Source organism: Notechis scutatus, chromosome 6 (assembly GCF_049901735.1).
Source record: "Notechis scutatus isolate UNSWTSFEM ecotype Mainland chromosome 6, rNotScu1.2, whole genome shotgun sequence".
Classification (NCBI taxonomy): Eukaryota; Metazoa; Chordata; class Lepidosauria; order Squamata; family Elapidae; genus Notechis; species Notechis scutatus.
Window position 1 is genome coordinate 57,121,422 of NC_142014.1, and position 16,081 is coordinate 57,137,502.

The 16,081-nt window shown below is 36.3% G+C and overlaps 1 protein-coding gene across 2 annotated transcripts in view; it reads left to right on the top strand.

Moving 5' to 3' along the window:
* Positions 1-16,081, top strand: part of LARGE1 (LARGE xylosyl- and glucuronyltransferase 1) — a 360,189-nt gene that overhangs the window by 155,256 nt on the left and 188,852 nt on the right. For both annotated transcript variants that reach the window (XM_026694958.2, XM_087968395.1), the window contains one exon: positions 767-849. In XM_026694958.2, the coding sequence (XP_026550743.1) occupies positions 767-849 (83 nt within the window). The remainder of the gene's footprint in view (positions 1-766; positions 850-16,081) is intronic.

Here is a 16,081-nt window from a genome sequence, read left to right on the forward strand (position 1 = left end):
AAGAAAAGATACCAATTTATTCAATAATTATGTCAAATTTATAAAAAATTATATTGCTATAATTTTGGCTAGAAACCTTCCTGCAAGTCCACACTTTATTTACAAAGTAGCAGCACATACACACAGGGTAGAATTGGTTTTGAGGAGGATTACTTTGAGTAAAAAACACTCTGTTCACATAATTGAGATTTTGACAGCCAGGTTCTGTCTTGGTTCTCCTCACAATCACTTTGCCAGGGATGCCCATTTGCTAGGAAATCTTGCATATTGTTTATTTTTTTCTCCAGAACTGGTATCACCAGCTCTTCTTTGTTGGTCAGTTCCTTAAATACTTGTGTAGAACAGCACTATATATATGCAGGATATGGCATCTGATTTTTCCAAAAGGGTTATTTTTTTTCCTTCATTGTGGGTAACACAATTAAAACAGGTACAGGTTCAATTACACCATCATGACTATTCTCTTGATTTATTTTTTTTGACCATGCCTTTGAAATGTAGGTGATTTAATTTGTCTCTATCTATGCTTGTATCAAAATGTAGTGAATATTTTCTGCGTAGTATAAAAAAATAGCATAAGACTTAAGATTCTAGAGAAATTATGTCATTGGTACTTCACATATCCATGATGTTATTACAACTTTAAAAATATATCAGGAAGTGTTAAACATCAAAAGCCTCAAACTGACCAGACTGCACTGATTTTGCTAGGTTGTAATGATCTTTCTTCTCCTTGCATTCATTGTTTGTTTCTCTGTCTTTTTAGACAATCCACGTCGCCATTGTATGTGCTGGATACAATGCCAGTCGGGACGTTGTCACTCTCGTCAAATCAGTCTTGTTTCATAGGTAAAGCGTCTTTATCTTGCTCCATGCTTCTTCTTTTTTTTTGGTAAAAATGATTCAATGTGTCTTTGATCCTTCATAGTAGAAATGATGGTCAGTGAACCTGAATCTAGCTAGATGGGTTGCTTCTTTTAAAATGTTTAAAACTACATAGTATATAAAATACATTTCTTACCAAATGATGTTGCTTTGAAGTGGCTGCTTTAAATTTCTGTCAACATGCACAGTTTTTACTGATCTCAAAAATTCAATAGAAGAAAATATATGTAGAATTTAATAATAATGCACTCATCCAACCATTAAAAAAAATGACTAATGGTTATGAAATCTTCACTTTTAGGAAATAATCTCACCATTCCTTAAGTTTCTCTGTTTCCAATCTATTCCAATCTATTCCTAACTTGTTGCTATTTTAAATTTCTTCCTGGCTTTTTAAAATGACTATGCTTTTATCATAAATGTGCCCACATTTTTCTTGAGGTTTATTTTTAATGAGTTACAAGCATGGATTTGAAGTGGGAGAACTATGGAAACCAGATCAGCTAAGTAAACATCTAGACAGTTTTTACTGATCTCAAAAATTCAGTAGAAGAAAATATATGTAGTTCAGGGATGGATTGTGTAGTCCTTGGTGCTTTCTGAGTTTGGTTGTTTGCTTGTGTTTTTTTCATTACCTGACTTTACAGAAGCTTGATCTACCAGGGCTGGTGGAGATGTGTTCCCCCCTACCCCCTGGTAGTTCCTTGATTAAGATAGTATTTTCTGCTCAATTGTTTCTCTAGTATTAATCCCTGTTTATCTGGCTGCTGGCTGCAAATCTTTGTCAAAAAGATTTTAAAAAGCTTAGCAGAATTAGACATGGTTAGTTCTTAGATGAGCAACCTCTAGGAAATATTAGAGTTATAGGTTAGACAGGGAAAGAAAAAAATCTCAGAAAAAAGGGAAGCAAAAATTACGTTTGTTCATTCCATAGATTCATAACTAAAACTGTAGTTATAATTTTAAATTACGAGTTAAATTCATAAATTAGGCCATTTTTTGAAACAAAATAATATAAAATATCTATTTATGGAGACTTTTTCCTACTCAAACTAAATTTTATTTAATTTTGTTTTGTTTTGCATTACGTTGCAAAACATTTTAAAGGGTTTTCTTTTGACTAAAATCTAACCCTTCAATGTTTAAAGTAGTAGTACAGATCATTCATTTCCATATCTAAAAGCAGTTATTTCACCATTGGCACTTGTCTTGGAAATAATTAAGGTTATAGGGAAGGAAGGAAGGACATTCTGTGCAATAAAGGGTTGTCAGATGCAAATCATGAATTAAACATTCTGGTAGATCTTCCACAAACAATTAAATTAGTGTTGCCCTGAAGAATAATTGTTTGGAGGTTGACTGAAGTATAATTTTATTGTACTGCTATTGTGAAAATTGGCTCAGAGAGGTGTCATTCCCCTCTTGAGTAGGGCACATCACAAAACTTCCACATAATTTAGTTATGTATCAGGATGAGGGAGGAGGAAGAGGTAAATAACTTTTAAACTGACAACCATGTCTTGGGCCTTACAATTAGGGTGAGGAAAAATAGTGAAAGCATGCCAACTCTCTGTTCTTTAACTCTTAGATGCTGCCATGACATCAAAGGGTTTGCTACCATATGAAATATTTCAAAGGAAAATATATGTATTTTCAGATGAACAGCATTCCCCCTGCTTTGTCTGATTTGTCCAATTTTAAATGTGTTGTTAATCTTTCTGATTAATAGTCCCAATACAACAATGAAGATAAATGAAAAGAAAATAATTTATAAGTAATAAATTTAAAGAAAAAAATGTATTTCCGCTTTTTCTTTCAATATGATGCTTTCTGTTTGTTTATGCTCTACAAAATTTAGGTAGTGAGCATATCCTGGTTTGTTGAAAACTTCCAAAAAAATATTTAACTGGAAGAAATATCCTTGCAATTTTTAAGAACTCATTGTTAATTAGTCTTTGTAAAACTGGTTCACCTGACTGAGTCTTTACAAAGAAGACTCTGTACTACTTTGCCATTTGAACTTGGAATGTGGTTGATCCTGCCATAGAGTATCCATGCATATACAGCATGCACACCAGTGATGGTATTCTACCGGTTCGGCCTGGTTCGACTGAACCGGTAGTAAAAAAAATTGCTACCGGTTTGGCCGAACCAGTAGTGAAAAATCTACAGGTTCAGCCGAACCGATATTTCCAACAATCAGCTATGCCGCACGCACCCTGTTTTTGCTCCCAGGAGGCTTCCCAGAGGCCCACTATACCAAAAACGGGGTGCAGGGGGGTGCTGCAAAAGAAAAAGAAAAAGACAAAGAAAGAGGGAGGGACAGGAGAAAGAAAGGGAGGGGAGAAAGAAAGAAAGGGAGGGAGGGAGGGAAGGAAGGAAAAAGGAAGAGGAAAGACCACAAACCTTGGCACTAGACACAGCTTTAGAGGATGCTTTGAAACAGCACAGCAGTCCAGGGCTGGAAGGTGCCTGGAGGTCATCTAGTCCAACCCCCTTTCTCCAGAAAGTGAGTTTCTGTCTTTTGACCCACAGTCACATTACCACATAGCCATGCCAACCAAGCCACGCCCACCAAGCCATGCCCACTGAACCAGTAGTAAAAAAATTTGAATCCCACCACTGATGCACGCATACATTTTCATTTAGTAAGGACACTAAATTTCTAAATGGTCTTTTAAAACATAGTATGAAATTATATTAAATACTCTGTTGTTCTTGATCTATGATAATTGTTATGAATGAAGAGAAGATACATGTCTGAACTTGCTTTGGAAGGCTACCTTTATTTTGAAAGTAAGATCTGCCTTTTGAGTATCAAAACCTGGCTAATGCTTTGAAAGAGGATTTCTTCCTGTTTGTCTAAAGCCTGGATTGGTTGGTCTTAAAGCTACATTGCAGATTGAATTACTATACTTAGGACATTATATCTGTATTATACTATAACTGAAGATCAGTCCTAGCCAGGCTCAGTTTTAGGGGAAAAGTATAGTATTTCAGCATATTAGCATCTAATAGGAAGGGTAATGTTGTGAATTCAAGTTAGTGATGGTAACAGATGACACAATTCTTGATGACACAGTTTTTATTTAAAAGATTCACAACAATAAAGTTATTAACCAATCCTAGTTTGTAGCCTCTTTATAATAATGATGATAATGTTATCCACTCAGTTGTATCTGACTCTTGACAATTCTATGGGCCAGGTCTCTGAATATCTTCCAATTTTGCATTACTTCTTTGACTTTTTCTTTATATATATATAAAATTTTTCTTTATTAAACAAATAAACAAACACAAAGACACACTTTTTCTATGCTCTGGCTGGTGTCAGCTTTTATATTGTCCAAAAACTTTGTTCTTTCTGGTTTCCTTTTACTGCTAACTCTTCCAAATATAATTGCTTTCTCCAGTGAATTCCCCTGCATGATATGCCAAAGGAAGTGAGATGCAGTTTCTTGATTTTGCCTTCTAGTGACATGTGTGGTGTTATGTGTTCCAGTACTTGTTTGTTAGTCAACTTTGCTGTCCAAGGAATACTCATGAGCCTTCTCTAGCACCACAGCTCAAACAAATCTATTTTCTTCCTGTCTTGCTTTTTCAAGGTCCAACTTTCACAACCATAGGGAACTACAGGGAACACAATAGAGCAAAGTAACTTACAGTTACTGGTAGTTGCCAGGCTGATTTCCCTACTTTTCCCTATCTGCCTCATGTTCATCATTGCTATGTGACCCAGTGCAATCCAACAATTTCTGTGCTGCATTCACTACTTTGAGCTATCTATGGTCCTAGGAAAGTGATTTTTTGCACATATTCTGTGTTTTCACTATACATTTTTATTTTGATGTTTCCCTTCCTTATATAGTGGTTATGAGCTTGGGTTTTTTCATGTTTAGAAAGAGACCAAAATTCTCACTTTTTTCTTTGATTTTCTTGATCAGATGTTCTAGACCAGGGTGTCAAACACAAGGCCCGCGGGCCAAACCGCCCACCAGACCTCGTCTGATGGCCCGCGGTGCCGCCGCCAGCCTTGCAGCCTCCCCTTTTTTTTTCAATGAATTTACTCCGTGCCTGCACGGAGTAAATTCATTTTAAAAATGGCTCAAGTTAAAAATAAATAAATTTACTTACCTTCCGGGACCTGGCCCGACTTCTTCCTGCCCCGCACTGTTCCCTGGGTGTCGGACGTGACGTCATCACGTGACGTCCGCCCGACATCTCCAGGGATCAGAGGAGCGCGCGGACGCCGCGGAGAGGAGCAAGAAGAAAGAAGTAAAAGAAAGAAAGAAGTAAAAGGTAAGTAAAGTAAATGGAGGGGCAGATGGCTGGGCACTATAAAAGGGGCAGATGGCTGAGCACTATAAAAGGGGGCAGATGGCTGGGCACTTTAAAAGGGGGCACATGGCTGGGCACTTTAAAAGGGGGCACATGGCTGGGCACTATAAAAGTTAAAAAAAAGGTAATGCCTTGTGTTTTCCATATGTTTAATAAACAGTGTTTGGCAATATTTGTATGTTTAAAAAAAATTAATGTTTGTTACCAAAAACATTTTTCAATACATTGTACAATAATTGTACATTTGAATATCTACTTGTCATTATTCTGACTATGTTTCTGCTTTCAGAGCTAGTTATTACTTACATTATTACAAAAAACAGTAATAATTGAATGCAGTGACATTAATTTATGATAATAAAGAGTGGACACATAGACCTACAGATACAACCGGCCCTTTGATGGGGACCAAAGTGCTGATGCGGCCCCCGATGAATTTGAGTTTGACACCCCTGTTCTAGACCTTCTTTGGTTTGGGAGAGGAAAGTTGTATCGTCAGCATATTGAAGATTGTTGAAGTTTCTTCCACCAGTTTTACCCAATTTTTGAGTCTTCAAAATCTAGTTCCCCATTATTATTTCAGTAGACAGACTGAATAAGAAAGATCGAGAATGCAACCTTGTTTCACTCCTTTGTCTATCTTAAACCTGTGACTGTCTCCATACATTGTTTGCACAGTGGTTTCTTGATTTGTGTACAGAGATTGCACCAACTTGACCAAATGTGCTGGTATCCCCCAGGTCTTGTAGGGCTCTCCATAGCTTCTCATGATCAACATAATTGAAGACTTTCTTGTAGTCAAGGACATGTAAATGATCTTTTGATTTTCAAAAGATTTTTCTATCAGCCAGGACAGTTTTGCAGTATGGTTGTGGGTGCCAAATCTTTGGAAGCTGCCTTGGACATCTTATAATCCCCTTTTAACGGCTGGTGCTAGATTCTTTTGTATAATTTTAAGCAGAATCTAGCACCAACCATCAACAAGTGGAGAAGCTTTCCACTGCTCTAGCAAGTTTCTTGCTTACAGTAAATGCCACTCCATTTGTTTTCCTAATATCATGTCCTGAATAATAGATGGTCTGAAGTCCTCAGACTGGAAAAAGCTATTGTCCGACCAGTGTAGCTCACTGACACCAAGGAGATCAATTTACAACCTATTTATCTCTTGTTTGACAATATCTAATTTACCCTGACTCATTCCTTTGACATTCCATGTGGCTCTCCAATGTATCTAGAACCGTGGTGGAGAAAGGAAGGTAGGTATTTATGCCAACAATAGCCTTCCTTCTAATTTTAAAGTTAACATCTTAACTTTAAAGTTTAATACTGAACTTAATACTGGTTACACTTAAAACCCATATTTTCAAGTTTTTATTCAAGCTTTACTCTCATAGATACCCACTTAAATTTTCAGACAGTTAATTATTTGTTTATTTTGCTATTTATCTGGCAGCTACATACTCTCAAAAAAACAAAAATTGCCTAGAAAAACTGTATTGGGAATTCTTCCTGTCTTTCAATGGAAAGTGATCCTGATAAGGCAAGTGACACATTTTCCTCAGGACTTGCCAGAAGTTCTGCAAAGCAAAGCAACTTGGTCACTTTGGTTCACCATTCGAAAAGTGATGTCCAAGTTATGTTATGACTTGGCTCCAAAGGAATGCTTCTTTTGAGCCTTAGAGCTTTGACATATTTTTTTTTTGTTCTTGCTACTATTTGGCTTGTGTTTTATTGTAAGTGTATTTGCTTATATTGCTTTTAAAAAAATTACGTTGCTTTTCCACTAAGTAGATGTGCTTTAGGTAATTTTGTAGATTTGAAAAAATATTATTTTTTTAGCAATACTCATATTTTAATGTGAGCAATCCCGAGAACAGAAAAAGGTTGCAAAAAGCTCTGGGTTTTCTTTACGTTATTTTGCCATGCAAAAACAGGAGGCCCAGGGAATTCTCTTCAAGCAGGAATGAGCAAAAAAAAAAAAAACAAACCTACTTAAAAACTACATTTATCTCTTCTTGCAAACTTCTGCAAAACAGCTAATTTTGGATCAATATAAAACTTTGGGAGAACTAAATGAAGTATCTTAAGCTTGAGGGATAGGGTACTCATTTTATCTCCTAAGTTTTTGAAGCACTTCAAGTGTTGAACAAATATACTGTATTTGACTCTTGGAGGCTGATATTAATTCAGCTGAGTCTTAGAAAGTTGGATATCTTGCATATAGATATGCTCAGGCTGAGTGCACCTTGAAGCAGTAACAGTAGGAGATGAAATATCCTTTACAGTATTCTGTGTTCTCATGTTCACTAATCTATTTAAGTAATGGAGGAGGAAACAGCATAATTGGTCAGTCCTTGTCTCTTTCAGGAAGAAAAAAATAATAATATGGACATAAGCAAAGACTGTGTCTATATTGTGGACAGGCAGGCTATTTTGCATAAATATGTCCATCAAGTAGAAGTACCCTGCCCATAAGTAAAACCAATTTTCTAAATACTTTGCAAGAGCTCTTGGCTAGAGTTTTCATGGCTTTTCACCATTCTAATATTAGAACAGCAATAGCACTTAGACTTATATACAACTTCATAGCATTTTATAACCCTTTCTAAACAGTTTACAGAATCAGCATATTGCTCCCAACAATCTGGGTCCTCATTTTACTGAATTTGGAAGGATGGAAGGATAAATTTGGAAGGATGAGTCAACCTTGAACCATTCATAATCAAACTCCTGGATTGAGCACTGCATTCTAACCACTGCACCATCATGCCACCACGAATGTCAGTTCTGGAGATCAGAGGCAGACCTATATCGTCTCGGGGCTAGAGTCCAAAATTTAAAGTAATTTCATGGCTTGGATTTTACCTCTTCTCATTATATTCCCATAGAAATAGCTTCCTACTTCTATTCAAATGGTGGGTCAGGCTCCTGAAGGGTAACTTACTGTTCAATAGGATTATTAGCTAGAGAACCATTCTTACCTATTCATATCATAAGGAAAAAAGTATCTTTCTACATAGCAGGAACAGACAGATCCTTGCCCATAATTTTAAGAATGGTGGACCTTCCTTGTAGAGCCCAGATTAACCCTATGACCTATCATTCTATAATTCCTAATCTCTCTTCACATCCATCCTGTTTTTCACCAAGTCTTGCTGATGCCTGATCTTCTTCCTCAACCAGCCCATATCCACCTTCCCTACTGGTTTTCCTTGAAGGAAATGAGAAATAAGAGGCAGCCATGATCTTAGACTGGAGTCCTCAAAAATGAAATGAGAACATTTAATAAATAAGTCTGGAACTGATATGAGCCGATAGTTTTATGAGAAATGCAGTTGAGGAGTGAGCTTCCTGGTTGACTCAACATTTCTATCAGATGTATTTTGACCAAGCACTTCTTCCAACATAGAAATGCAAAAGCATGTTACATACAAGTAGAGAAATAGGTACCACTTCAGTGGGAGGAAAATTACGCTTTGAATGGTAATATTAATACAACTGATGTTGGATCTTTTTGAATGCAATGCCCAAATGCGAGGTGACATTGTTGGTAGAAAAAGCCCCGGATAATGCTAAAGAACACCATGAAGCCTTCTGAATGTGGAGCTAGTGCACTCTGGATAATGCATGAGCATGAACTGAACAGACTAGCAATCATCGGCAGCCAAAAAACTTCTTTATATTAATACTGTAGTCTCCTGGCTAGTATAACATCACCATATACTAAATAATAATTTGATCAAGCGATGCCAGCATGTTTTGGGGGGAAAAACATATTTGCAGGAGGTAAATGTTAGAATGCAATTTCTCCTTCAAGTATTTTGTGGATCAGAATTGTATTGAATCATCTTGGTTGGCTTAACTTCACATTGTCTTCTGGACTATACTTTAGCCAAGTCTTATACTCTGGCATCTAGTATTGAAGATTTTTAAACATTCTCTGCAATGACAGTTGTCCATGAGATTGTTAACTGCAGGACACAATGACATTCCAAAAGCTGGCAATGGGCCAGCCACACTATCTTCCTGCCAAGAACATGTCATAGATATACATATGATGTCATCAAGTGTTGAGTTCAATTTGAAGGAGTCTTGATGTTTCTATGGAGAAGCATTTGAAAGATGGAATCACCCCTCTTTCAGGGAATATCAGAATTCATATTGAAGAATACCTGTGGGGATTTATTCCTTGGTTCAAAATTCAAAGTTGGGCAAACCATAGCACATATTTTAGTTGAAGGAGGTTATTCTGCAAAATGCTTTTTGTTTTGTTTTTCTTTTAAAAGAATACATAGAAATAGGCATCCCCCTTTCAAGATGGCTGCTTCACGTAAGAGTTTATTTTTTCTCTGACTGATGATCTGCTGATTTCATTGCTAAAGCTGGTTCTTTGGCAGTGCTGCTCCCTGGTTTTGAATGGGAGCATTTAGGATTGACCCAAGATTACTTCTGAATGATTGTGGACCGAGTAGGTCTTGAAAATTCTGATTCCCTCTGGAAGTGATTGAAAAGTCACTGGGCATATCCACCTTCCTGTCAAGCCGTTTCGATTTCTAAGCATGCTGGAATTTTAATTTTCACTTTTTGAATTTGTTTTATTTTGCTTTTTGCTGTAAAAGTTGATTAGTGGTTGAATGCTGGTTTATTTCAACCCCTTGCTGGACTCTAATTGCTCCTCCCCCTTTTTTTCCTTTTGATATATGTTGTTCTGGATAGGCTTTATCTCTTCCAAATGGAAAACACAGCAACGTTTGGGATGGTGGTGAAGAGACATTAGACTCTTACTACTGGATTTTATTTATTTATATATATATATATATATATATATATATATATATATATATATATATATATATATATATATATATATATATATATATATATGGTGTTCGCTTGTTCGGGTATTTTCCCACGTCATTGTAGTTCTTTTAAAGTTGTAGCAACGTTTCAGCAGAATCTCATCTGCCATCATCAGGCTTCTGTATTGTGTCCGTCTGTGAGTCAGACTTTTACAGTAGTTTCAGATTTGAATTTGGGGCAGCCTATTGCTGTGCCAGAATGGTTTTTCTTCATCCTGATTGGTTGGGAGTCTTGGTCTGTGTTTATTGGTCTCGGAGTTTGCTGTGTTCTGCTTGATTGGTGTCTCTAATATCTTCTGTCTGTTTTTGGCTCTTTTATCTTGATTGGCTGGCAGCATTGTGTTGCTTTAATGGAGGCCTTTAGTGCAGCTTGGCGGGTAAATGGACGGCTATCATTAGTTAGGAAGCTGGGTTTCATCTGGGTGCCTGGTTGGGGTGTGTTTGAGCTGGAGGTATCAGGGGGATCTGTTTGTGCCCAGGTGTTTGCCTGGCTTGTGGTGTGGATTTTTTTTTTTGTTTGATTTTTTTGTTTGTCACAAACAAAAAAATCTCCACACCACAAGCCAGGCAAACACCTGGGCACAAACAGATCCCCCTGATACCTCCAGCTCAAACACACCCCAACCAGGCACCCAGATGAAACCCAGCTTCCTAACTAATGATAGCCGCCCATTTACCCGGGCCAAGCTGCACTAAAGGCCTCCATTAAAGCAACACAATGCTGCCAGCCAATCAAGATACAAAAAGAGCCAAAAACAGACAGAAGATATTAGAGACACCAATCAAGCAGAACACAGCAAACTCCGAGACCAATAAACACAGACCAAGACTCCCAACCAATCAGGATGAAGAAAACCATTCTGGCACAGCAATAGGCTGCCCCAAATTCAAATCTGAAACTACTGTAAAAGTCTGACTCACAGACGGACACAATACAGAAGCCTGATGATGGCAGATGAGATTCTGCTGAAACGTTTACAACTTTAAAAGAACTACAATGACGTGGGAAAATACCAACCAAGCCGAACACCATACATGTAAGTACCCGAAAACTTAAGAAAACATATATATATATATATATATATATATATATATATATATATTTAATTTGCAAAATACTTGGAGTTTATTTCTACTGAATTTTTCTGATAAGTTTGGATTGAAATATAGAGGAATATATACATTCTTTGTTCCTTGATTAAGTTCCACGGATTAAAATGGCTGAACAGTGTCTGAAATCTAAGAAAGGAGGGTGGGGAAATATGCAACTTTTAGCTAAATTTCTGTTATAAAAACTTGATCAAGCTTTAATATTTATTCAAAGAATGATAGAACCTTTATCTTTGGATAAAGATACACAAAAGGATTTTGATCCAGCTCCAGATCAAAGTGATTTGAGTGTGTATACTTCTCCAACATTACAGCTAAAAGGGAGGAAGACAAATTCCTTTTCTCTATGAAGAAGATGGAGGGAGACTGTATGGATTTATTACAGTTAATTGTTAACTACTTTTGCTTGCACTCTGACTTGAAGATAGACTTATTCTGAAGACTGAATTTACTACATTTAATTAAACGATGGACAAGAGAGGATAGTAAGAAACAAACAGGATGATCTATTTATAACTTTTGGGATAATCTGGGATAGTAAAGATTCCGTGGTAAATTTTCTACCAGTGGATTACAATAGCAGTTTATTAACAAAGAGTTTTGAAACTCTAAGTTAGTTATGTGTTAGTGCTATTGTTTTTCTGTTTTCTGTTTTAATTACTTTGTCACTAATATAACATACAGAGGACAGGCCAACAAGTTGTTAATAGATTTAATACTTTAAAAATTCTGGGTGGGCCTGTTTCACAAGGGGTGGGAACTATGTTGTAGTAATATATTAATCAGTATTCAAATAGAGGGGATAATATGGTATATGTGTTAGTTTTTGATGCACCTTTTTAATGTTCTGATTGCTTTGTGTCTTGTGCTTTTTTTTCTTTTATGTCTTCATGGATTTTTATTTATTTTGTATTTTGTATTTTAACTTTTGTTCTGAATAAAAAAAAAAATAAGGGGAAAAAGAATACCCAGAAATATATTTGCTATCTTTATTTTTACTATGCTTTTCCAAAGAACCTTCTTCACTTATCAGATGAGCTGCTGTGTTGCCATGGCGTACTCTCTAGATGTCCTTTTTTTCCCTTTGAAGTTTTACTGTTTCATTGTTGTGTTACAGTTGTTTTGGAGTGATAATAAAATGCATGTTTAGAAAGGAAGCCCCACAATGGTACAAATAACTATAAAAGTTAGCAGTCATTTTTAATTGCTAGCAGTTGAATTAACAGGCAGTATGTGAGCCAGCCAGTTAGGTAAGAATTCTTCACTTAATTCATCTAATTTATTTCCATTTATATCAGCAGCATGGCTTTAAAAGCTTCAGGGTAACTAACAGCAATTAAAAACAACAATACAATCTCATCAGTACAATAACATTAGTTACAAATGAACGGCATCAATACACATTATCTAGCATCAACAATTGCTAATAAAATAGGTCACTCTGGAATAAAACCCATGTCTTTCCCATATACTTGCCAACACTGTAAGTTTTTAATTTGGCTTCTTAAAAGCAAAATCAGTCTGGTCACCATTGGGCTGGATAGGAGGCAGATGTTCTAGAAAAAGAACCATGATACAGAATTGTCTATTTCCATACATACTTAATAAGGCTTCCAAATCACGGAAGGTCCCAAATGCCGATTTGGTATGCAATTTGGGTGTCCTCCTGGACTTGCAACTCCTACTCAAAGAGCAAGTGACAACTGTGAGTAGGGGACCCTTTGCACAGCTTCTCTTAGGAAGTACCCAGCCTGGCAGGGAAGAGGAATCAAGCACAGAACTAGCCTGGAGTCACTATGCAACTACAGAAGGACTACAGCTGTTGCCCTCAAAGTTCCCTGGAGCCTTATCTAACTGTTCCCAATAACAGGCTGGGAGAGTCCTGTATTATAGGCAGAACATAATAAAGTAGTTAGCTTAAACTCTGTACATTACACTTTACACTCCTATTTAATTTTAATTGGGGGGGAAATGGTCCACTTTCTTCACTAACATCCTCATCCATATTCTGTGAATTATAATGCTAAAATATTGGAGGGGACCAAAATGGAGAAGACAGATTCATAGCAATATATTTAAGAATTCTAGTAGTATTAATTAATGACATTGATCAGAAGATCCAGTTTCTTTCTCTTTTCCAGCCTGGGAATTATCACAGTTGTGGTGCCCCAGCTATCAAAGATAATTGCTCATGTTTTGTTTGATTGTCAACTGTGTGCCCTTTTAGGTTTAGGTATTCAAATCCCTACTTGAAAGAACAGCCCACTGGGACCTGAATCACACAAATTGTCCTATTTCAATCTGTGTTATAAGGTATACATTGTAAGCAGAAATACTATGTTTATAAACAAAGCACTCAACTAATAATCCATTATATTGAACAGTTCAAGGTATCATGTAAAGAAACATTGGTTCTTTGTATTTAGCACATATGTAATATATTATTGTATTTTCTTTTACCTATTTTACCCTAGAAATAAATGTTGTATTTTACTTTTGATTTTATCTGATATAGTTGTAAGGCCATCAAATTAAATCAATAAACTATCTACCCATGGCAATACTTTTTTTTTAAAGTGATGATATTTTCTTTAAAAATCATATAATCTGGAAAATACGGTCCGCTATACTAATTTATTTTATTATCTCAATTGCTAATTATTGCACAATTGGATCATCTATGTAATGAGGTACATTATTCTTAATAGCATTTTTATTTTTTATTTTTTTCATTTGTGTTGATTATACCCAATTGTTTAAAGTATATTTGTAGCTCTTCATTCTGCTCACCAAATTTCCCACATGATTAAAAAGCTTTCAAATAGATTTTTCTTTGTAAGACATTTACAATGAAATTTCTTTGCAAGATGTGAAATTAAAGACATCCATAAGTCTCCATTCACATTTCATAAGTCTTGGGACATATTACATTTATCACTAGTACCAGTAATGTCTTTATTTGCAATTAGTGTAGATATTTTTTTGCTTTTAGGTAACTAATTTCAATTCTAATATTTAGCTTACTTGGTATCTCAATCCTATGTGGTTTGAAGGATGGAGTCTTTTGTTAACATTTTCCTTCCTACCAGATAAAAATTATATGCATTAATTTTTGTGAAAAGCTTAGAAAACAAGAATTCTGCACAATCTCCCCAAACATTTTACCTGGAGAGTTTGGTACCTTTAGGATTTTCATGGGAAAAGTGACCTTGAAATATCTGTTGTTAAATCACACAAAATTCAGCAGGAATTTTTTTGGCCAAATTTAAATATGCACGTTAGGGTGACAGATTGGTGATCTTAGCAAAATAATAAAAAGCATTTTTGCTGGAAGTAAAAATAGCAGACATCACAGTCATCCAGTATTATTAACACAGCTGAAAACAACAATTAACATTTTGTGCTGGGAACAGTAAAAACAATACCTTATTAAGTCTAATCAAAATTCACAGTGTGGTACACAAGTTTTTTTGGGTTATATTCAGCTCTTCTGCTAGAATATTAAACAGACTGAATATTAAGGAATAAACTATGTTTGTGATGTCTGCTCTCTTAAAAAAGAAGAAATACAGTTTGGAAAGGAAAAGAGGACAAGCAAGAATTGGGAGGAGGCTGAGGAAAGACAGTGAGTTTCGGAGCTAGTCAAACGCAACTAAGGAGGGTTGTTTGGCTAATTGAGAGAGGCTTTTTTCTGGCTGAATGGAGTATATTGCTTACTGGCTGGGCAGATGGTGTAGGAGGGAGGAACTTACAGCTGCAGCTGACTCACTGACCAAGTGATTAGTTAGTGGATGGAGCTTCATGGGTCATCCAACAGCTGTTGCAGCCAACACTCTTAGAAGGAGGCAGTTGCAAGCTTGCAATAATAATTGGTGAATAGGATAGCAAATAGAAATAGGGGAATTTGAGTAAGAAGGAACATACTTACAACCACAACTGAGCCCAAAATTTATGTTGCTAAGTGAGAAATTTGTTAAGTCAGTTTTGCCCCATTTGTTAATGACATTGTTGATAATGATTGCAGTTGTTAAATTGGTAACCCAGTTGTTAAGTAAATCTGGCTTCCCCGTTGACTTTGCTCATCAGAAGGTCGCAAAAGGGGCTCACATGATCCTGGGACACTGCAACGCCATAAATATGAACCAGTTGTCAAGCATCCAAATGTAAATCACGTGACCATGGGGATGCTGCAACAGTCATAGGTGTGAGAAATGGTCATAAATCAGTTTTTTCAGTGCTGTTGTAACTTCAAAAAATCGTTAAATGAACTATTGTAAATCAAGGACTACTTGTTTCCTTTTCTAACTATTGTAAATCAAGGACTACTATTTTCCTTTTCAGAGACTAAGCATCAAGGCAAGTTTTGTGACTGTGAGGAAGCCAGAAAAAGAATATCAAAGTAACAATGTCTAGTATGAAACTAGAAAACCAGCAGGAGGAAAGGATGTTTCTGGTTTATTGTATTATTGTGTTGGAAATGAGTATCTGACAGATGCTGGACAGAAGCTGTGGGTTTGTTCTCAGAGCAGTAAGCCGCTGGCTCTCAGGGAACAAATCTATTCCCTTAAAAATAAGGCAGCCAAGCTAGACATACTTGGAGAGGAAGAGCTGTAAAGAGGAGATATTTCAGAATGTGAAAATTTTGCTCCAGGTGCAGGATAACACTCTCTTGCTGTCAAACAGAACAAGGGCCTTGGAGAAGGAGAATCGTTTTGAGGAAGAGAGACATGTTCCTTTAGGTGGAACAAATAGTTGGATGATGAGCTGACATCTCCTTACACTAAGGGTATCCTCCAGGGAGGATTTTGGTGTGAGTAATGAAATCATTAGAAACTCAGGTTAAATTCTAATGTAGATCATGTGGTGATTAGTTTGCCCGTGTAAAGGTT